The sequence below is a fragment of the Hydra vulgaris genome, chromosome 04, assembly GCF_038396675.1.
Source record: "Hydra vulgaris chromosome 04, alternate assembly HydraT2T_AEP".
Taxonomy (NCBI): domain Eukaryota; kingdom Metazoa; phylum Cnidaria; class Hydrozoa; order Anthoathecata; family Hydridae; genus Hydra; species Hydra vulgaris.
This window is the reverse complement of record NC_088923.1, coordinates 29637501-29662278: the sequence shown is the minus strand read 5'-3', so window position 1 is coordinate 29662278 and position 24778 is coordinate 29637501. Positions and strand designations below refer to the sequence as shown.

At 29.8% G+C, this 24778-nt stretch overlaps 2 protein-coding genes across 2 annotated transcripts in view; both read left to right on the top strand.

Annotated features, from left to right (window-relative positions):
* LOC100204474 (solute carrier family 2, facilitated glucose transporter member 8) overlaps window positions 1-3003 on the top strand; it is a 31697-nt gene extending 28694 nt beyond the window's left edge. Inside the window, exons 3-4 of the mRNA XM_065796013.1 lie at window positions 1496-1799; window positions 1885-3003. Of these exons, the coding sequence (XP_065652085.1) occupies window positions 1496-1799; window positions 1885-2603 (1023 nt within the window). The 3' untranslated portion in view covers window positions 2604-3003. The remainder of the gene's footprint in view (window positions 1-1495; window positions 1800-1884) is intronic.
* Window positions 3004-12368: 9365 nt separating this feature from the next.
* The window catches only part of LOC100202005 (double-stranded RNA-binding protein Staufen homolog 2), an 82401-nt gene continuing 69991 nt past the window's right edge, over window positions 12369-24778 (top strand). Inside the window, exon 1 of the mRNA XM_065796012.1 lies at window positions 12369-12537. The gene's annotated coding sequence lies outside the window, so the exon portion shown is untranslated. The remainder of the gene's footprint in view (window positions 12538-24778) is intronic.

The window sequence follows — 24778 nt, the reverse complement described above, 5'->3', positions numbered from 1 at the left end:
CTAATATTTGCCGACAAAACCAACAACATTCACCAGTTACCCCCAGAAGATTACTCCAAACTATTAAAAGGAAACATCACAAAAATATACAAAAAAGCGCCTAAAATCCTAGAAAATTCAGTCAATCTGGCAGCAAAAAGCATAGCAACTAAGCTAAATATAAACAAGCAAATCAATATAATCGCCAAGTCAGAAGCATTCATTACATTAAAAGATCACTAAAACAACTTTGATAATCAAAAACCTTGCTGCATATTAAATCCAGCAAAAAGTGAACTTGGTGTCAAAAAAAAATACCTAGATAAAATTAACAAGGAAATAAAAAAGAAATTAAAACCAAACAAATGGAAAATTACTGCTGAAGTAATCAAATGGTTTACAAATATAAGTGACAAACAACACTGTGTGTTTATACAACTTGACATCAAGGAATTTTACCCATCTATTACAAAAGACATACTAAATAACGCTTTAATATTTGCAAAACTGATTTTTGACGGAGCCGAAGTGTGCGAACTGGTGGGTTTATACATTCTAAACTCTTTATCTAGAACTATTACTAAAAATGATATAGGTCTTTACCTAGACAACGGATTGATGGTAATGCACAAAAAAACTGCTGCACAGTTAGACAAAGTCAGAAATAATATAATGGAGACATTTAAAATATCGGATTCCAAATAGAGATTCGAACCAATCTAAACAGCGTTAATTGTCTTGACCTAACTCCTAATCTTCAAAAAAACTCCTACCAACCTTTTAAAAATTCAATCACCCTTAATAAAAAAGCAGAGTTAATTTCCAAATGTCGTCACGAAAATAAATTTCTATTAAGCAACCACAAACCTGAAGATTAGATACACACGGTTGTAACAATGTTTTTTTCTGTATAGGTTTTTTCTGTATAGTTTTACATAACTAGTTCCAATTGTATATAATTTTTTAATGAAAAAAATATTTGTATTTCACCTGATGGTTGTAATAGCATGAAATTTAAGTTGTGAAAATCACATAGTTTTATTTTCTGCTATATATAGGTGTGTGTGTGTTTGTTTGATGAGATAAAGTAGAAAATAACTACATAATGTTTACTACTAGAAGTTTTATGCGTTAGCAATCATCAAGTAAAAGATTTCGTTCTTATTATGCTGAAAAAATGTGCTGAAACAATTACAAAGCCTTTTATTGTTCGCAAGCGTGCTCAAATCCTTCAGTTTCCTAATTTTTGGGTTTGTGGTTGTCAAGCAAAAACTTGTTTTCGTGACCGACACTTTGATATTATTTCAAATTTTTTGTTTAGCAATTACTTTGCCTCCACACTAACTTTTTAATTATTTCATACAAAGGTACCCCAGAACAGCTAAACAAAAAATCTGAAAAAATATTTAAATAATAAAATTATAAACAACTATAAAAAGTGTTTTTTGAAAAAAGTTATATTAATAAAATATCAGTTAAAATTATTAGTTATATTAGTTTTTTAATTTCAATATAGCTGTACATTGCAGAAGTATCTTCTGCTCAACTTCGTGGTGGTTTAGGTGCTATAAATCAATTTGGTATTACGATTGGTATATTTTTATCATACCTTGTTGGTTCCTCATTATCGTGGGATTGGACAGCTATCTTTGCGATTGCAGTTGTTGCAGTTATGGTTATCTTAATGATATTCATGCCTGAGACTCCAAGATGGCTCATCACAAACAATCAAAGGCAAAAAGCTCTTCAAAACTTAATTTGGTTGCGAGGTTCACTTTATGATGTAGAAAAAGAATGTAATGAAATGGAAACTAATTTAGGTATTAATAACAATATCTTTGTTTAATAACAATATTTTCTTTGTTTATTTCATTACAAAACAAGTTGGAATTTTTTTTATTATAGGTAAACAAGAGAATGCATCATTAAAAGATTTTCGTAAAATGGGTTTGTTTCGGCTCTTGTTGATTGGTGGATTTCTAATGTTTTTTCAGCAGTTTTGTGGTATAAATGCTGTTCTATTTTTTAACGCAAAAATATTTTCAAGTGCTGGTTTTAATAATTCCAAAGTAGTTTCATTATCAGTTGGTGCTACTCTAGTTTTAGCAACAGCAGTATCTTGTTTAATTGTTGATAAGTCAGGACGAAAAATTTTATTAATGGTTGGCAGTATTGTCATGTTTTTATGTAATTTTTTTCTTGCTATTTATTATGATATTGCAAAAATTCCTTTAAATGTCGGTCAAAAGACTATTTCAATATTTGGTAGAAACATTTCGCACTCTGTTCCTCTTAGTCAAATTTCATGGTTAGGTGTTCTTTGTGTTATTGTTTACATTGCTATTTTTTCACTTGGCTGGGGACCTTTACCGTGGTTATTAATGTCAGAAATTTTCCCACCTCGCATTCGTGGTTTCGCAAGTGCGGTTGTAACATTTATAAATTGGAGTTTAGTATTTTTAGTGACCAAATCATTTCAATACATGATTAAATCTTTCTATGAACAGGGCACTTTTTTTTTTTACTCTCTTTTTTGTTTGCTTAGCTTTTTCTTTGTCTTTTTCTTTGTACCGGAAACAAAAGGGAAAACTTTTGAAGAAATACAGCATTGTTTGAAAAAGTGAAACATGTTTTACATAAAAAATATTTTACTGTATTTAAACCTCTATTTAATGGAGGATCAGATTAACTTGTGATCTTTTTTGTTCATATTTTAATAATAATGCATCCAAAAAAATTAAAATAAAATTATTGGAGAAAGAACTTTAACTTTTTAATAGAAAATTTTTGAAAATTAATTATTATGATAAAAATTATAAAACATCGGGGGAAAAAAAAGCGTTTCTTGTAACTAGTAAATAATATAAATTTAAGTATTTTTTATTTGTAAATATAATAAGTATAAATTGACGAAATTTTTATTTGTAAATGCACTTTTAAATTCTTTTAAACTTTTTTTCACATATTTTTAATTGTACTGTTTAATGTAAACTAATTTATTTAAATATTGTAAAACAGTGGAAATGGAAAATAAAAAACCGCGTTTAAGCGTTTCTTTAGCGAGTTTTTTGTTCCAACAATGTAAATATGTTCATGTAATGTTTACAAAAATTTTATTTGTGGAAGCATTTTTAAATTTAGTTTTTCATATATTTTAATTGCATTGTAAATTAATTTATTTAAATATATTTATTAGAAATTTCTAATACCTTTTTTATACTATGTCAGTTCCATTCCTGTGTACACACTTTTTTTAAATCAAAACTGATCAAATGCAATTTCGAATAACACCATACATGTTTTTAAATATGGATTTAAGTTAAAAACCACTATAACTCAGAGTTTTATAAAAACTTATATCAACTTTAATACACGCATAATACGAAGTGGCTCTAAACACATAGTCTTACCTTTAGAGTGCCAATAAATATTTTGATAAAACAAAAAATTTAATTGAAGTTGTGAAGCTTTTTTTTTTGTCTTTAAAAAAATTATTCTTGTGAAAAAGATATTTAAAAAATGGTTCCGATTAAAAATAGCGGCAAGTCAATGAAAAAAGCCGCAGTGTCCATTATAGTATTATTACATTGAAGATCCGTCCCAGATATGGCAACAGTATTCCATAAAAGACCGGATTTAAGATTTATAGAGAATAGAATCCGTAAGTAAGAAAGTGATGAGCTCGATTAAGAGATACAACCTTAGCAGATGCTAATTTTGCAACTGATTTGATAAATGGTTTCCAAGAAAGATTGGTAAGTAAGAGTTAATCCTAGAAGAACATATGTTAATTAAACATTAAACTTTTTTAAAGTTTAGTTAAAGTTTTTCATTAAGGTTTTGGACCATTCAAAATAATAAATGCAACAGTGTTACACAAAGCAAACTCAAAAAATTACACGGAAACATTGCTTATACATAAGAAAAAACTATTTTTAGCATTATTTTTTTTCAGATTTTTTTTCTCTGCGTTATTTTTAAAGGGTCAGATCATTTATTTACATAAAGTTACAAGTTCATACTAAAACATCAAAAAGTTTTTTTTTAAAAATTACAAACATCTACTATAGGAGAAATTCTTATTTCCCATAGAGATTTGAACAACTGGATTTAAACTGCAAACTCTTGTTTCCCATAGAGATAAGAACAATCGGATGTAAACTGCAAATTCTTCTTATTTTTTTTAACATCTTTGCTTCCAACAAGGCTGCAAGCAGCCACTAATTAAATTTGGAAGTTACTGAAAGAGAAAAGGTGAAGATCGTAGAGCAAGATAACGATTGACAGATAACTTAAAGGATTGCAAGTTATATGAATTAGGAAAACAAGATTAAGGAAGTGAATTCCAAAGAAATGATGTTCGAGGAAAAAAAACTAGATGAATAAGAGTTTTTCGAGTACTAAGGAACAGTCACAAAAAAAGAATGAGACTTAATTGAATGACGAGTAACACGAGAATGAATTTTAGTAGATGGCTCAAGAGACGCTAGCTCTTTAGAGCAGTGTCCATTATAGTATTTGTAGAAAAGAAAAAGAGAAGCAACATAACGACGATGTGAAAATGGTTAGAGGTTGACTGCAAGAGCAGGTCCAACTATGTTAACAATGCATTTTTGCACCTTGTCTAAAAGAGAAAGGGTATCATTAGAAGATCCGCCCCAGATATGGCAACAGTATTTCATAAAAGACCGGATTTGAGATTTAAAGAGATAGAGAATAGAATCCGGATCGAGAAAGTGTCGCGCTCAGTAAAAAGATGCAACCTTAGCAGATGCTAATTTTTCAACGGATTTGATATATGGTTTCCAAGGAAGATCGTAAGTAAGAGTTAACCCAAGAAGATGAAGGCTAGATGACTCATTGAGTACATTACCGTTCATAAATATAGGAAGACCTAAATTATTGCGATAATGATTGGCTAATTGGCCAGAGAGTGTTGGTTTCTTATCATGAGAAGAATAAATGGTAGTACCATCAGCGAACAATGCCACCTTAGACGTGAGAATATCTGGAAGATCCTTAATGTTAACTAAAAAGAGTATACGGCCAAGAATTGACCCTTGAGGAGGAACCCCTGAAGTTACAGAATAAGAATAAGAGTGCTGTCCATCGAGAACAACTTTCATACTACGATTGGAAAGGAAGGACTTAATAATCTTGAAGATGTTGCCAGATACACCGTGAGAAGATAAGCTTACGGGGAAGACCAGCATGCCAAACTTTATCAAAAGCTTTAGACATGTCAATAGCGATAGCCTTAACCTCTCTACCTTTATCTAATGCACGATAAAACCTATTGGTTATCACTGTTAGCAAATCAGCTGAAGAACGAGAAAATCGAAACCCATATTGATGATCAAAAATAAGTTATTAGATTCAAGATGAGAGATTAAGTGTTAATTAAAGATTCAAAAACCTTGCTTATGATAGGAAAAAGACTAATGGGACGGTAGTTGGACAAATCAGATCGCTCTCCAGAATTTTTGAAAATAGGGATGACAGATACCGCTTTTCAACAGGCTGGAAAACAATACTCTGATAAACACTTATTGAAAAGTTTTGAAAGTATAGACGACAGCTCCGGAGAACACTTATTCAAGAAGAGTCTAAGCAGGAAATCACTTTAGATACAGAATCTGGAGTGATACGAATGTTAAGCAATGATGAACCTGTTTGACGACTATATCAGGTAGAACGTAACTAGTAGAATCAAGAGACAATATTGATGAAAAATTCTCAGCAAACAATTCAGCTTTGTCTTTAGGTGAGAAGACAAAGTCTGAACCATACAAGAGAGGTGGAATAACAGATTTGCCCTAATTATTGATACTGTTAAAGGTTCTCCAGAAGTCATGAGAGCCTAGTTTTTGTGATGAAATACGAGATTTCATGACCTTAGAATAACGGGTTTTGCATTAGACAAGACCTTTTTACAATGGTTTCTAGTAGTAATAAACAGATGTCTGTTTTCTGGAGAATTGTTTTGCTGATAGATATAAAAGGACTGATAGATATAAAAGTAACGGTTTCGATTGGCATTTTTAGCCGTACAATGTAAGGAAAACTATGGAGAAGAGTGAGGCTTGACTTGGAATCGCTTGACTTGGAATCAGGATTGTATGGAATAAGTGTGTTCGTGGATTCAGGATGGTATGGAATAAAAGGTTCCATACCAGCCTGAATCCAATAAGTTTTGTATGAAGCACATTTGTCAACAAGAAGACGAAAGATTTTTACTCAAGGGCCATCACGAAGAAAATCATGTAAAGAGTCCCAGTCAGCTTTAAGGTAGTTGTAAGAGGTACGATGATAGGGAGATTCAGATGATGAAGAAGAATGAGATAATAGTTTTAGAGATATCAAACTGTAATCAGAAGCACCTAACGGTGAATGTGGAGAAACTGAGCACTGACTAGGATCAGAAACAAGACATAAGTCGAGTAGAGAAGGTAAATAATTCAGGTTGTCTGGAAAGCGAGCTGGAAAGTTGGTTATTCGAGTTAGGGATTGAGGAAGAAATAGTTGTGGGTCTGCAGAGTCAATGACACTAGAGTCAAGCCATTCTGTGTGATGAGCATTAAAATCACCAACAACAACGATATTGGCTAATGGATAAAGAGAGGGCTTAGTCAATTTGATCAGAAATTACATCAAAAAGAGTGCAGTCTTGAGATAAAGGAGAGCGATATAGAACAAAGAAAAAGGCGATAGAGTATAGTGGTGCTAAATGAAAGCGCATAAAAGAATAGTCTGTGAACTCACACCTAGTTTCCCGACAAATGAGTGAATGCTTACGAATGTAAATGCCTAGGCAAAGCAAGTGACTATTGAAGTCTTTACGAAATAAAGGAAGATAACAATTACCATTAAAATCACAGGATGAGACAGCCGAACTCAAATTAGTCTCACTAAGAGCAAGTAGGTCTGGTGAACTTTGCATGAGATAAGACTCAACAGAAGAAAAGTTACATCGAAGACCACGAATATTAGTGAATGATAGGTTTAGAGAACTTGGTGATGGTGATGGTTTTTTGTGTTTTATAGTTTTTTGTACTTTATTCATTTTTAAACTTGTTAAAGAACTTGACTCAAAGCACAGATAGTACTCAGTACACAATTTAATAATCCATGCAATAGCCTCATAACTGTTCAGAAACCCTAAGCCGTAACAAAGGGCTCCAAATGTGGCCTCGACAATGCACACTAAAATTACAAGCAGGAACACCATCCATGCGCAACATGTCACTGTTAATACAGGGTGGGGCAGAGGAACTTGCTTGTTTGAATTAGCCTTCCTGAAGTGTGATTTGCTACGATAACTTTAAGGTGGGGCTTAATCTCGAGCGCAAACTGTAAAGTTTTGTCTAGATGATGAGCCGCATTAATTTATTTTCTTTTTTCTTTGCAGTAGTCATAGAATGGACAAACGTGGAACGTGCTTTTGTGGTTGAGGCATATTTTTCCTGTAGTAAATCAATTATCGCCACACAGCGTGCATTTCGTTGGCACTTCCATGTTGCATCTCGTAGTCGTGTTCCAGGACAACAGTTAATCGTTTCGTGGGTGATGAACTTCAGGGAATCTGGAGATATAAAGAAGAAAAAGCCTGGTTTCCAAAGGACTCCAAGATCTCCGTTGAACATCAAAGCGGTGCGGCAATCCATATTGAGGCCTCCTCGACGATCTACTAGCAAGCATGCATCAGCTCTTGGGTTATCAGCTCATTCTGTAAGACGGATCCTTTATGAGGAATTGAAGTTCTATCCCTACTAGATTGTTGTCGCCCAGGAACTGATTCCTCGGGACTTCGATGCTCGTGAAGCTGCGTGTAGGGCCCTTCTCGACTTGCCTAATGACACGCTTGTGTTCTTCAGCGATGAGGCGCACTTCCATCTTTCTGGGGCTGTGAACAAGCAGAACATGCGATATTGGAGCGCTGAAAACCCACGAGAACTTCACCTACGACCTCTACACTCGCAACGTATGACGGTTTGGTGCGCAATATCCCGAGTTGGAATAATTGGTCCCTGGTTCTTCGAAGAAAATGAGAGAACAGTTTCGGTGACATCTAAGCGTTACGTGACGATGTTACAGGATTTCTTTCTGTCAAAACTGAACGAGATGAGCTTGGACGATGTTTGGTTCCAGCAAGATGGTGCAACTGCGTATACATCAAGAGTATCCATGGTTTTCTTGAACGAAGCCTTTCCTTTCAAAAGATTTAATTTACAATTAAAACTCTGGTAAATAAATTTAAAAACTGAAGACAATACAGAGAAAAATTACCGGACAAATAAACTTGTTACAAACCAATTAAAAAGTATATTACAAATTATGACAAAATAAACTTCCTAATATTAAAATATTAATAGTAATAATAATATAGTAAGTTAGATAGATAAATTTATAATATAATGAGATGTTTGTTTATTTAAAGAAGTATTTTCCCATTTAATATGAAGTGCTTCTTTTATTTTTAATTTGTTAATGGTAGAGGCAGTATCTAAAATCAGAAAGCAATCATAATTAGTTAGTGTTTTACAATTAATGGATGAATTTAAATGTTTAAAAATATGCGATTGCTTGTCACTCGTAAGGTGCTCATTAATCCGTGTTGTCAAATGTCTGGAAGTTTCTCCAATATAACTGGCGTTACAGCCAGCACAAGAAAATTTGTAGACAACGTTAGATTTAAGCATCTTAGGAAGTGGATCTTTTATGCAAAAATTGTTTTTTAATTTATCGGTTGTGAATATAAATTTGATTATTACATTTTTACAATACTTTTTAATAATTTTATCAATTTTAGTTTTAGTGAAGTTTGAGTAAAATCCAATAAATGGAAGCTTAAAATATCTTATATTAGTATTATCAACAGTATTTATAACAGGTGGATTAATTTTCTTTTCAGCATATAATTTAATTTCAGTGTCGATAACTTTTTGCGGAAATTGATTATTTTTTAAAACTAAAGAAAAATTTTTTATATTCTTATCAAATCCAAACCACGTGTTGTTAATTTTATATGTTCGATCAATCAAACAACGTATAAGACCAGTTTTGTAACATGAAGGGACAAAACTAAAGAAATTTTGTAAAAGACCCGTGTATGTTTTTTAGTGATAAACTGATGTAGAGAGTGAATTAGACTTATTAATAAGAACATCCAAAAATAGAATTTGGTTGTCTTTTTCTTTTTCCATAGTAAATCTTAAGTTTTGTGTTGTCTATTGAGATGTTTAAAGAATTCTTGCGCTTCAAACTCTGAATTAAAAATTGCTATTATGTCATCTACATTACGTTTATAAAAAATCGGTATGGAGGATGAGCAATTATTAACCCACGTTTGTTCATGAAAACCGATAAACATATTAGCTAAAAGTTTTGCTAAAGGAGAACCCATTGCAACGCCATCTAATTGATCATAAAATTTTCCGTTAAATAAGAAATGAGAACCTGACGTTGAAATTTGAAGTTTTCTAAAATCCCCTTGTAACGATACTTTTCTTTTTTAGTTGGATCATCTTTTAATTCTTTAAATTTAGTTTTATCACTTATAATATTATTAAGAGAATTTATATAGTCAACTTTATTTAGAACAATTATACCATTCCCTTTGTCTGGTCTTGTTATTACGATGTTTTCATTCTTCCTGAGTCTTTTTATTATTTTGTGTTTTCTCAGACAACCTTCAGACGGCGTATATTTGTAAACATAATTATTTGCTAAATGTGAAAGTTCACTATTAACTTGAGGTTCCGAATCTTTGTTTCTAAGTTGGGTGTTGAGGAATTGTGCAACGCTATCAAATTGAGCAAAAACGTCCGTCTTTTTTATAAACGCTGGTCGTAAAGCAAAGTTAAGACCATTATTCAATAAATCCAGATCATGGTGTTGTAAAGTGTATGAAAACATATTTTGTACGAAGTTTTTATTTTTATAAGGAATGCTAGTAAATTTAGTGAGTGAACATAATTTTTTCTCGTGGGTTTTTATAACTGGTTGTTCTTTTTTCATTACATTATTTTTAATAACCTTTGTTAAAAAATACCATTGTAAGGTTGAACAATTATTTCTTACTTGGCACTTTATTTCATCTAATTCTTTTTGCAATAATTTTTGTTCGTTTGATCTTTTATGTAACGCACTTTTGAATAACCTTCTTTTTATCGATATTATATCATTGTGGTTTGCATGAGGTATGTTAAATCCTAAATACTTTGGGTAAACTTTAAATAGCTTGTAGTTTTAATATTTTAATATAAGAAAGTTTATTTTGTCATAATTTGTAATATAATTTTTAATTGGTTTGTAACAAGTTTATTTGTCCGTTAATTTTTCTCTGTATTGTCTTCAGTTTTTAAATTTATTTACCAGAGCTTTAATTGTAAATTAAATCTTTTGAAAATGTAGTAAGACTACGAAACATGTCAAGAATAGAAAATATTGTGATTTTTATTAAAATTTTTACAAATATATATATATATATATATATATATATATATATATATATATATATATATATATATATATATATATATATATATATATATATATATATATATATATATATATATATATATATATACACTTATCATAAAAACATAGAGGTTATCTGTCTGTCCGTAGACATTTTCGTTTTCCGCGGTAAACTCGAAAACTATAATGTATAGCGAAAAAGTAAAAAATTAACTTTATTCTAATTCAATCGGCGGGTAATCTTGGTGAAAAAAGAATTAAAAAAAAAAAATTAACTTATGGTGGAGTTATGGTTGCTTTAAATAAATAAAAAATATTTTCAATTATTAAAAAAAAGCGAAATTGTATTATAGTTTATATTATCTTTTACATTATCTTTATATTTTATTTAAAATTATATTTTATGTAATACTTTACTTTATACTAAATTATATTTTATACGTAGTGGCTGGGTATTCAGCGGGCATTGTAGAAGTTTCGCAGCAGGTTACATAGCCGGCTATGTCGGGGGCAGGTAGCCCGCGGGCATTTTAGTAGTTGTGTAGCAGGTAATGTAACTTGCGATTTCGCGTGTGGTCAACCCGCAGGCTTCGTAATAACTATAAGCAGGCTATGAGGTAGCTATGTAGTTATATAAAATTTTTTCTTCAAATAATATATATTTTTAAATTCACTCAGGTGTTGTGGTCCCTTCAACCTCGTTGCCTCTCGGCTTGTGACAGGTGTAATCGTGGGTAAAACCGGCCCTGAATGGAAATACACCCAGAACTTCTGGGTATGATTCCATTCAGGGCCAAAAAGCTATAACATTAAAATATCAAAATTAACTATTTTAAATGTAAAAATATTAAATTATTTCTTTAAATTGAAACTTTTGGGCCAGAAGTTTTAGTTTAAAGAAAGAATTTAATATTTATGTATTTAAAGTAGTTAAATTTGATATTTTATTATTGCAGTTTTTTGTTTTGTTTTGTACCAACAGATGATTCAATCTTTTTAGGACTTTGAAATATTTGAATACTACTTGGCTTATGCATATGCCATCAAACGAGGAAATCATTTCTGATCTTTTCAAGTTTATCCCTGAAACAATGACCAGCTATTTGGCAAACATTACAACTATACTTAGTATTAGTACTTGTACACAGACTGGGGCAGGTAGTGACTACATGCCCCAGTCCGTTTACAAAGTACTGATCTACTGCTATTAAGTTAAAAGAGCTCTAAAGCTGCCAGTCGGAAACTTGAAAGCAAGGAACAATGACTTCAGGTCCTTTTTTAAGACTTTAACAAGGAAATGTTTTATTAAAGCATAAACATTTGCCTGTTGATTAAGTTTTTATACGCCTAGGGTTAAGCATCAGCTCACTGAGAAGAAGTATTAATAACAAGTGGAAACTAAGGCTCCCAAAGTATGCAAAGTTTTAGTTAGCTGCATGACTTACGTTGTGCAAAAGTTTTTATATAGCTTTGAAAATAATGCACTTTTACATTATAAAAATCGATCTATATTATTGTTTAACATTATAAAAATTGATGCCTAATGTTAATAAATTAAACGGTTGTTTTTAATTTTTCCAAAATGAACTTTATGTCACTTAAAAGTACTTACCGATGCATTATATATATATATATATATATATATATATATATATATATATATATATATATATATATATATATATATATATATATATATATATATATATATATATATATATATATATATATATATAGATATATATATATATATATTTATATATATATATATATATATATATATATATATATATATATATATATATATATATATATATATATATATATATATATATATATATATATATATATATATATACACACATATATATTACATAGTTTTGCAGACTCGGCGGAGCATGTTCTGGTCCACTGTCTCGGCTGAAAAATTATTAAATACTTTGCGCGTGCGGTAGAAATTTTAAGTTTCTACTGTCCTTAGTTTTGAGGTTATCAATAGTAAGGGTGCAAATGATGCATCTTCCAAAAGAGTGAGATAATGCAAAGATAAGACCAATATTCTAAAAAGAATACCTTTAAGTAAGTTTGATATGCATTCTTTTTAATTGACATTTTTGACGGGTTTTTTTTTTTGGAATTTCTTTGTCTTCAAGAATTTTTTATGATTTTATTAAATACATAGCTATAGAAGCTGTTATTGATTTTTATTTTTATTTTGGAAGAATATAAATTGTTATTCAATGTTTGAATGTATTTGAATCTTATCAAAAATTCTTGAAATTTAATTTATTGACATCCAGTGATTGTACCAAACTTTTATGTCTATAGTCTGTCTAAAGTCAATGCATTGTGAAAAATGTCACGAGGGCTAATTTATTTCACACTGTAAATAAATCAGAGAAGTGAGAAGATCGAGAACCTACTAAACATATTACTGAACAACTATATGATTGGATAGCAACACATGGGGTTGAAAACAAATTTGTTGAGATTAGAACATACTCAACCTACCTTAATACAAGTTTAATTTTTTTAAATTGTAATACTTTTATTATTTATACTCCGTTAAAAATATTACTGAATAACTATGGTTGGATAAAAACACACGGGATTGAAAATAAATTAGTTGAGATTGGAGCAGACACTATCTTAATACAAGTTTTTTTTTTATTTCTTAAAGTTGTAATACTTTTATTATTTAAACTTCGCTGAATTTACTGAGAATAAAAAACAATATTTTGGAAGGGCAGAGTCATTCAATATTAAGAGAAGGAGAGTTCAAAATAATCTTGATTGTTTGTGCTTTACATACCAACAAGTTGTCACTTAGACATTTAATGCTGACTTTTGATGGAAAAAAATATTATCTGACTACAGACTTACAGAAAACATTGAAAAAACTATTTGAAAAGCAACATTTCTTTTTATTACCAAACCCTTAGAATGATATTGTTGTAGAGCTAGTTAATCTTGAGAAGAAAGTTGTAGACTCGTTGCCTACAGAACAGCAGAATTTGTACAAAATATGTAATGCAATAGCATCAAGTGTTTTTTCCCTTATGGTTTAAAGGAGACTTGTATAGATTAAAAATCCAAAATTTCTCTATGTATAGATAAAAAAACAAATCTACACAACTTGAAAGTATACCTTTTAAGTTTTCTAGATTACATCGCATACAATATTTTGTTTTGACAACCTGACTATGGCATTTTGCACATTTTGATGATTTGCATGTTGCGATCATCAAAACATGCAAAAATGCACTAAAAAACCTAAACTGAAGAGATAAATTAAAATAAACAAACCGTAAACTGAAAAGAGAAAATAATCTTAATAAATAATAAAATAATTAAAAGATAAACCAATAAAAATGAAAACATAAGTTTTATATATCTTTCTAATTCAATTAATAGTCTCAACTAATAGTTCAAACTTAATAATTTTAATAATTTTAAGCGTCTCGATCAATAGTTTAAAGTTAATAATTTTTTCTATATTACTACATAAGTGTAGGGCTTAAATTGATTTTAAAGTTATATTTAAAGTTAGATTTCTTTTTTCAATCTATGGTTTGTTTATTTTTAATTTTAGTTTAAGTTTCAATTTGTTTATTGAGCGCATATTTTAAATGTGCTAGTTTTCAAAACCTGCAAAAAGCCATGACCAAGTTGTCATAACAAAATATTATACACGTTGACCTATAAATTGAGCGACCATATGCCTCTTCTAAGAAGACTTGATATATATGTATAAATGCGTGTTTAGATGACATAGACATGTTATCTAAACATTAGATAACATAGACATGTTATCTAAATTTTTTATTTCATTTGTTTTATTTCAAACATTGATGTCACACTAAATATATAGCCTGCTATCGGGGGCTTTAGTACATACATAAGATAGTTTATGGCCTCTAAGGAGTGCTACTACATCAAATGAGGGTTTGGAATGGGGTAGCAATCTTTTTTTTTCATTATTCTTTGCTTTTTTCTTCTTTTTCTGAAAACGCTGTATGCTAAAAAGATAGGCAAAACTAGTAAGCAATTGTTGATCTATATATGCTATAATGTGTGTGTGTATATATATATATATATATATATATATATATATATATATATATATATATATATATATATATATATATATATATATATATATATATATATATATATATATATATATATATACATATATATATATATTATGGGTGTTAAAAAATATATATTAGGGAATCTAAAAAATCAAACCCTCTATAATTGAAGCAAATATGTTTAAATTAACTTCCAAAAAAATTAGGCACCATTGAATCACTTTTTCCTTGCTCTCAAGGTACATATTTGGAAGAAAAGTACCTTAAAGTGACCAAATATGGTTTATTTTAGGCATCTTGAGGGCAAGGCAGACATAAACATAAAAAAAATATTTTCTAGGGTATAGAAGAATATCCGACCTTTTGGTTAGAATGGTATGGTTTTTTTTCTACCCTAAAAAAAGTATACCTTACATTTTAGATCGGCTAAACTTTAGTTAAGACGCGGTTTGGCATTACTTATACAACTTTCATAAAAATTAAATTCAAACATTTTTGTTAAGTTTCATTGTAAGGTTACTTAGAATAAATATACTCAAGATCAGATTAAAGTTACTTATTTTATAAATGTTTGTGAGGGATATCTTTTTCCAGATATTTCTGGAATTCCAGATTTTTCTTTAAAATATTGTTTTTTCCGGATACCCAAATAGTTTTCTTGAAAGGCAAGTTAAAAATGTTTTTTTACCTTTGTAACCAAACAATTAAAACAGTATCATTATCAGTATCAATTATTCATCAATTACTCTATGCTATATTTAGTTGGGTTAGACTTTATTTCTATGTACAGCTATTTTATTGTTATTTGTACACATATTTATTATTTATTATTTTGACTATTTCACCTAAATATTTAGTGTAAATTAATTTAATAAAGTTTTGATATTTAATTTATATTAATTAATTAAATTAATTTAATAAATTTTTGGTAATTAATTTATAAACTATATATAACCATTTGTTTACCAACAGTACTTGTAAGTAACACCTGAAAGAAAAGTACATTATCTTCACACATAATTTTTTTTTCGGGTAAAGAATGTAAATTTCTGTCTTCTTTTTTTTCCAAAATAGAAGAGTAGTGTAGGGTAATCAATAAAAAATCTCATCAATAACAACAATTACGTTTGTATTTGTTTGATTATTTAAGTAACATGAAAATTGCTTTTCTTTTTTTTATTTTATTTTTATTTTTTAAACATCTTCACTTCCAACAAGGCTGCAAGCAACCACTACTAAAGTTGGAAGTTACTGGAAGAGAAAAGAAGTTTATAGAGCAAGATAACAATTAACAAATGATTTAAAAAATTGTATGAATCAGGAAATCAGATTATATGAATCAGGAAAAAAAGATGAAAGAAGCCAATTCCAAAAGACTGATGTTCGAGGAAAAAAACTAGACAAATAAGAATTTTTGGAGCACTTAGGAACAGTCAGTAAAAGGATGAGATTAATCGAAATGGATAGAATTAATTGAATGACGAGTAACACACAAATGAATTTTAGTAGATGGCACAAGAGACGCTAGCTCTTTAGAGCAGTTCCCAGTTATAGTATTTATAGAAAAGAGAAAGAGAAGCAACATTACAACAATGTGATAATGGTTGGAGGTTGGCTGCAAGAGCAGGTCCAACTGTGTTTTCAATGTGTTTTTACATCTTGTTTAAAAAAGAAAGGGCATCGTTATAAGATCCACCTCAGATATAGCAACAGTATTCCATGCAAGAACGGATTTGAGATTTATAGAGATAAAGAATATAATCCTGAGTAAGAAGGCAAGCACAATAAAGAGACCTTAGCAGATGTTAATTTTGCATCTCCACATTTATCTAATGCACGATAAATCTATCAGTTATTACCATTTGCAAATCAGCAGTAGAATGAGATGATCGAAATCCATATTATACATAAATTTAAGGAATATAAAAATTTTGAATTTAAGCCTTATTTTACTTTGAAGCACAAAGTTTGTTTCAATGACAACAATAGTTGTACGAAAATCATCTCTTATTAATAAGAATGTCAAAGAAAAAATAATTGATAATTTTTTGAACTTTATTTCATGGTCTGGTAAACAAATGGTTGAGTAAGTCTTTGATTGAGTATGCCAGTACTGTGGTGGTAGTAAAAAACCAGTCTTTGACCCTTTCTTCTGTTAACTCGCTGTAGCTAATCATAAGGTAAGAAAACTACCGAAGGTGCTAAGCTTTGTGGATCTTTCTCAGTATTGGTATTTTTTTGTATCTCTTTTCTGATGTCTTCACCTTATTTTCATTTTCAAAGTGTTCAGCTTTAGGCATTTTAAATAAAAGGATTGCAGCAGCAATTTTTTGCTTCTCATCAGAAGGCAAATCTTCATCCAGTAGAACTAGAGGAATCATAGTTTAGTCTAAATACCAATTATGTTTGTTAAGTGAATTAAGCACAGCATCAACTTCTCTGGATTCAAATAAATATCTCTATAATGATGTATCTGATGGATAGCTTTCATATCTAAATTAGGAGCTTTTACAACATTTCTAGATTCTAAATACCACTCAGCATAGAAGGAGACAACATACGTGGAGTATGTTGTCTCCTATGCTGGCTTAGTTCTCCAAAGAAATCTTCTCAAAGAGATTAAAAGCTTAATCTCTTTGAGAAGATTATTTTGGAGAACTAAGTCAAGTTGGGAAGATAGAAGCTGCAGCTTCAGATAGTAAATAGCTTTAGTAAGAAAATAAGCATGATGGATAGCTCTAGTTTTCCTGATTTTGAAATAAGAAGTTGATAGATAAGTCACTACTAATTCAGCCAGCTCTCTTCATGTCTATCTTTTAAGATTTTTTTTCTTACTATATATGCCTTGTAAAAATTCAGAGAATCTACAACAGCCTTTTCAATAGAATCGGTGAAAAGAAGAACAGTACTAGTCCAATTTTTTTCCCCGAGATAATCAATGTTTAAGTTTTAAACAGTTATAGTTAATAAACTATTTATCAATCTACTTTATGGCAAAAATAATGAACGAAATATGGACTAGTATTATCATAAAGAGTTTTCCCGTCAAAATGTATGGCACCTAAAGATAAAGAGAACATAAAAATGTATGACACATATAGATAAAGAAAAGTTTCTATTGCATTTCTTGCATCCTCTTTTGCTATAGTTGACATAAATTCATTTGCTGATTTCATCTCTAAAGGCTGTTGATTTACTGCAGTGTATATCTTTAAGGTCAACACCAGATTCAGTTAGAATGGCACTTGTCACTTTCTGCAAAACATTTGGTGAAACATGACTTAATGTAGACATAACATTCCCAGCAAACACATCTATTGGAATTTTTGCTGTTACTGTACACTTAGATTGAGATGGTTATTTTTCGAATTAGAGGATGAATCAGAACTCGTATAAGAATCTAGTTCAATTTTATAAGTTCCATTGATTGCACTTTCTTAGTTCAGTTTTTATTCCTGTTACTCTCTGCTGCCTGCAAGCATAAAAGAATTTTATTTTCAACTGAATTAAATAATAATAAAATATCTTCTAAAAGTTTTAATTGCAAAGTTTTACCTTTTTACTAAACTTCTTATCCTCTGCCCCAAGAACTTTCTTTCTCTATCCTGATCTTCCAAAAACATCAAGTCATCAAGCTTATCTTTCACAGATTGGGTGTCACTAATAACATTAAACCCTGCTTTTATCCAAGGTTTCTTAACTTTCTCCAAAATACAATTACAGTCCGGTTCCAAGCATCTTTCAAAACAGTTAATTCTAATTAATAGGTTAATTAATACATTAATTACGATTAAAATAATTACGTAATGTTAATTAGGATAAACAGTTTATTACGATTTATACGTTAAATACAATTCTTTTAACAGTTAATTAAATTAATCTTTTTGTTTGTTTTCTGCAGTTAAGATTGCAGGTAAGCTTGATGTTGCAGAATATCCAATCAATCAATCAATAATTTATTTCTGAAATAAGATTTTACATTCAAGGATGTTTACAAATAGTAAATTTACTAATATAAAGTAAACACCTGCAAATGTTAATAATATCTAATTCAAATAAATATAATGCTAATTTTCATAATATATAATAAAAATAATAAACTTTATAACATAAAAATAACAATGTTAATAACAACTTTATAACATAAAAATAACGATGTTAATAATACCACTAATAATAATAACAATAGTAATATAATAATAATAATGATAACAATAATAACAACAACAATAATAACAAAAATAATAATAATAATAATAATAACAATATTAATATTAGTAGTAATAGTTAAAAGTAGTTAATAATAGTAATGTAAATATTTATAGAAATAACAATAAGCAATAGTAATGGCAACAAAATATATATAATAGAAATTAAAAAAAAATAAAAAAAATAATACTAAAGACAAAAAAATTGATTATAGAAATTATAAACACTAACTATATTTTTTTAATAAAAAATAGAATAATCTAGTTTTAAAGGTTGAGAATGAATTGAGAGCTTTTAGTTCATAAGGAAGGTTGTTCCAAGTTTTAATGCTTTGATATTTTATAGATTTATGTCCGTATTTATGAGAGCAGTGTTTAGAGACAGACAGGTTTAAATTACTATTGGAACGAAGGTGATAACGAGTGTTGGTACTTTTGGAAAAGAAATTGATGAAAGTTAAAGGTAGGTTATTGTGTTGGTGGTTCCAGACAAATTGGCAGTTTGAAAATTGAATATAGTCACATAGTTTTAATACTTTAGAAGTTAGATAGAGCACATTAGAATTAAATTTAATATTCTGAAAATAAATAATTTTTAAAGCCTTGTTTTGGAGGTGGGATAACCTAATAAGAACTTGTTGATGGGACTGCCCCCATACTTGGCATGCATATATAAGATGTGAGCCGAAAATAGCATGGTATATGTTCAAAAGTGTTTCAAGATTAACATAATGGCGAACTTTGGCCAGTATACCATTAGATCCACTTAGTTTCATTGCTAAGTCTTCACAGTGGGATAAAAAGGAAAGATTTGAATTAATTTTTATACCAAGGTATTTAATTGAATTTACAGGTTCAATTTTTTTGCCACTTAATCTAAAGTTCATATGTTTATTGATTTTTGTTTTATTTGATTTAAAGATAATAAGTTCAGTTTTATTAGAGTTTAGAAAAAGTTTGTTGGAGCGAAGCCACTGAACTAGATTGGCAAGATCATGGTTAATGTGTTTGTTAATTTTTTTTAAGGATTTATTAATTAGCATTAGTTAGTGTCATCAGCAAAATGGTAAACAGTAGCAAACTTAATGGACGTACGAAGATCATAAATATAAAGAAGGAAAAGCAGTGGTCCCAATATTGAACCCTGTGGAACACCATTAGAACATTTTACAAGGGTAGACTTTGAGTCATTAATAGAAACAAATTGTGATCTATTGTTTAAGTACGAAGTAAACCATTTAAGGGGTACACCTCTGATCCCATAATATTCTAATTTTTTTAACAAAATTGAATGATCTACTGTATCAAACGCTTTCTGTAAATCGACAAATACACCACATGCAAAATATTTATCATTGATTGCTTTTCTAATCAGTTCAGTCATTTCAATGAGAGCATGAGTTGTGGAGTGATTGGCACGAAATCCACACTGATGGGTGTAAAAACATTTAAATTTTTCAAGAAAAGCATAGAGCCTAATATGCATTGCCTTGTCAAATAGTTTACCTATATTAGAAAGCAAGAAGATGGGTCGATAATTTGTGAAATCTAGTAAAGAGCCTTTTTTGAATATTGGAATAACTTTGGCAACTTTAAAAATATCTGGGAAAATACCACTTTTAAATGAGTTATTTATAACAGTACAGAGAGGCTTTGAAATAATGTGTGGGACTAGTTTAAGGAGGAATGTAGGTATGCTATTAGGACCAAGACATTTTTCAGTTTTGAGTTTGTTTGTAATGAGACCAGATATTTCATTTTCAGTTACAGGATTAATAAAAAACGATTTAGCATTTGGGATGTTAAGAAAGTCACTAAGTATGCGTTTTGGGGGTATGGCTTTGCTAAGTAGTTTGCTATGTATAGTGCTAAAAATATTGTTAAATATATTAGATACGGCAGAGTGATCAGTGATAAGATTTTCGTTCAATTTAAGTTTAAAAGATGTATTGTGTGTAGAAGGTCTAATATTAATGATTTCTTTTATTCCCTTCCAGGTGTTTTTAACACTATTCAGATTATTATTAAAATACGTAATATAGTATGTTTTTTTGCTAAATTTTAATAAATTGGAAATTTTGTTTCTATAAAATTTAAATTTTGTAAATAATTCATTTTTCTTATAAATATTTTTTGATTTTATAAACTTTTTATAAAGTTTGTTTTTAACTGAGATAGATTTAAGTATTCCATACGTTATCCAAGGTTTTGATTTTAGTTTAATTTGTTGGTTGGTTAGTATTTTGTAAGGAGCATGTTGATCTAAGATTTCATCAAATGTTTTTAAAATAAAAATCATAGACTTATTAACATCATCATCTTTTTTAATGGAGAGTTCCCAGTTGATATTAGAAATTTCTTCAATAAATAAACTTTTATTAAATTTTTTGAAGCATCGTCTGTAAGTTTTTACTTTTTTGGGGTGTTTGGGTATGCCAGGAATGCAAATAAATTGTGCCATGTGGTCTGAAATTGAAATCGTAAGGTTACATGAGTAATGATCAGTTGAATGAAAGTTTGTGAATATGTTATCAATCAGCGTTTTAGATGTAGCCGTTATGCGTGATGGTAAAATTATAGAAGGGCTTAGTGAGTAAGAAGTTAAAGAATCAAGATATATAGAAACAGGATTAGATTCATTGTGACTTAATAGATCCATATTAAAATCACCCATTAGAAAGATCTTTTTTTTTCCGTTACTTAGCTTTTCAAGTAGAGGAGTTAAGTGGGAAAAAGTAAACTCATGTTGATTCATTGAGGGATGACGATAAATGCAGCCAATTATTATGTTTCACAAGGTTTTTCGATTTCAACAAAAATAGACTCTAAATATTTAGATGAGTAAATCATAAGATCATTGCGAACTAAGTAGTTTAAATTTGAGCGTAAGTATAAAAGTGCTCCTCCTTTTTTAGCCTCAGTAGTACAATGCTCAATATTAAACCCGTTTATGTATATATCAGTTATATTTGTATCGTTTATATATAAATTAGATTCTGTAATACCTATTGCTAAGGGAAAATTATTAAGAGAGCTGGTAAGACTACAGAGTTCGTCAATGTGGAATGGTAGAGAAGCGATGTTAAGATAAATATATAGTTCCGAATTGGGAAGCACAGTTCCATTGAGATCAATAACGTCACAGCATTTGCAATTAACAGAAACAGGAAATCTATTTAGATCCTTAAAGATCTTTCCACGATCACTTGGAGTCTCAAAAGAGTCCAATGAACTAGTAGGTATATTCTTGCACAACAATGTTGACTTAAGCTCCAAGTTGGAAATTGAGCTGAACCCCGCACTCTTAGATAAACAACTATGACAATAAAAATCTGATGAGTCATTCGAAAGAAGACCATAAGAGTGCGCATCAATATGGGCACACTCTGCATGGACCCATGAGTCACACAGGTCACATTGGATGGTTCCTTGACCATCAGTTATATTTTTATGACAAGTATTGCAGAGAAATTCAAATGCCATAATCTTTAGAAAAAATATTCGTATGCACATGCAGCATTAACTAATTAAAGTGACCAAAGTCACTTTAATTAGTTAATAGTGTAAAATAGAGATTTAAAAAATAAATGCAAAGTAAAAGACTAAATTTAATAATTTAAAACTTGGGTAACCGTTAGCGTGAGTAATCAAAAATAATTTTTAAAACAATACAAAAAAAATAAGACCAATGATAGAAAAAAGGATTGACATTAAAGGTAATTAAAAGCTAACTTTTATAAAATTAAACAATCAAAATAAATTAAATTAGACAAACCACGAAATAATGTTAAAAGTAACTATGACAACAATAAATATCGAATATAAAAAAACTAATACTATAATAATATCTACTATATTAATAATATAAACTAATAATAATATAACTACTGTTAACTGTTACTAATAATAATATTATCAGCAAAGATACTAGAACAATAACAAATAAAAATAAGTCAATAATAAATAAGTTTATGAAAATATAATATAAAAATAAATGTAATATATTAAATAACTAGGTATCAAACGAGGACTAATAATAAATACAATTAACTATGAATAAATAAAATAATGTGAGAAAATAAATAATAATATAATGACTGAAAAATAATAACTAATGAATTATAATCATGATTACAAGTTATATCGTAAAGAAAAAAGAAAATTATTTAAAACAGAAAATAAAGAAATAATAAAAAATAAAAATAAAAATCTTCTAACACTGCCTGCCAATGCCTGTTAGCAATTGAATTTCCAAACACAAATAGTTAAATATTTTTTGAGATAATTTATATTAAACTTTTTTTATCCTTCTTTTTCTAATTCTCTCTCTCACTATACTTTATATATATATATATATATATATATATATATATATATATATATATATATATATATATATATATATATATATATATATATATATATATATATATATATATATATATATATATATATATATATATAGGGGTAAACAGATTCTATCTGTTGACCAGCCTCACACCCCTTCTTCATCTATTAGGCTGGCGCAGATGTATTTTAATACATTGTTTCCAGTTTAGGATGTTGAATGCTGGATCTTCTTGACTCAATGCATGGGTTTGCTTGTGTCACTGTTTTTATGACCAGGCAACTCATTCTATTATCTCCTTATGAGGGTACAGCTCTAAAACTCAGTTTTATGGTTCTGAGGCCGGCTGGTAGTCAGGTTTCCCGAACTCTGTGGTAGCTCTCAGAGAGGCTGATTCCATCAACAGCTGAAAAATATCAAAAAATTAACAGTGCCATGTTGCGCATGGATGGTGTCCTTGTTTGTACTTTTGGTGTGCATTGCGGAGGCCACATTTGAAGCCCTTTGTTACGGCTTAGGGTTTATTAGTAATGAGGCAATTGCTTGGGCTATTAAACGGTGTTCTTAGTACTATCTATGCTTTGAGTCAAGTTCTTCAATCTAATTTAAAAATGAATAAAGTACCAAAAACTATAAAACACAAAAAACCATCATCATCACCAAGTTCTCTAAACCTATCATTCACTAATATTCGTGGTCTTCGAAGTAACTTTTCTTCTGTTGAGTCTTATCTCTTGCAAAGTTCACCAGACCTACTTGCTCTTTGTGAGACTAATTTGAGTTCGGCTGTCTCATCTTGTGATCTTAGTGTTGATGGTTATCTTCCTCTGATTCGCAAAGACTCCAATAGTCACATGCTTGGCCTGGGCATTTCCATTCGTAAGAATTCACCTGTTTGTCGTGAAACTAGGTTTAAATCCACAGACTATTCTTTCATGTGCTTTCGTTTAGCACCACTTCACTCTATTGCCTTTCTCTTTGTTCTATATCGCTCTCCTTTATCTCAAGACTGCACTCTTTTTGATGTTATTTCTGATCATATTGACCAAGCCCTCTCTCTTTATCCATCAGCTAATATAGTTGTTGTCGGTGACTTTAATGCTTACCACTCTTAATGGCTTGGCTCTAGTGTCAGTGACTCTGCAGACATTAAAGCCCACAACTTTTGCCTTTCTCAATCCCTAACTCAAATAGTCAACTTTCCAACTCGCTTTCCTGACAACCCTAATCATTTACCTTCTCTACTCGACTTATGTCTTGTTTCTGATCCTAGTCAGTGCTCAGTTTCTCCACATTCACAGTTAGGTGCTTCTGATCACAGTTTGATCTCTTTAAAACTAATATCTCATTCTTCTTCATCACCTGAATACCCCTATTATCGAACCTCTTACAACTACAGTAAAGCTGATTGGGATTCTTTCCGTGATTTTCTTCATGATGGCCCTTGGGTAGAAATCTTTCAACTTCCTGTCGACAAATGGCTTCTTACATAACTTCGTGGATTCAGGCTGGCATGGAATCTTTTATTCCCTCTCGACCATTCCAGGTCAAGCCTCACTCTCCTCCATGGTTTTCCTCACACTGTGCTGCTGCGATTGTCAATCGAAACCGTTACTTCCATATTTATCAGCAAAACAATTCTCCAGAAAACAGACGTCTGTTTATTACTG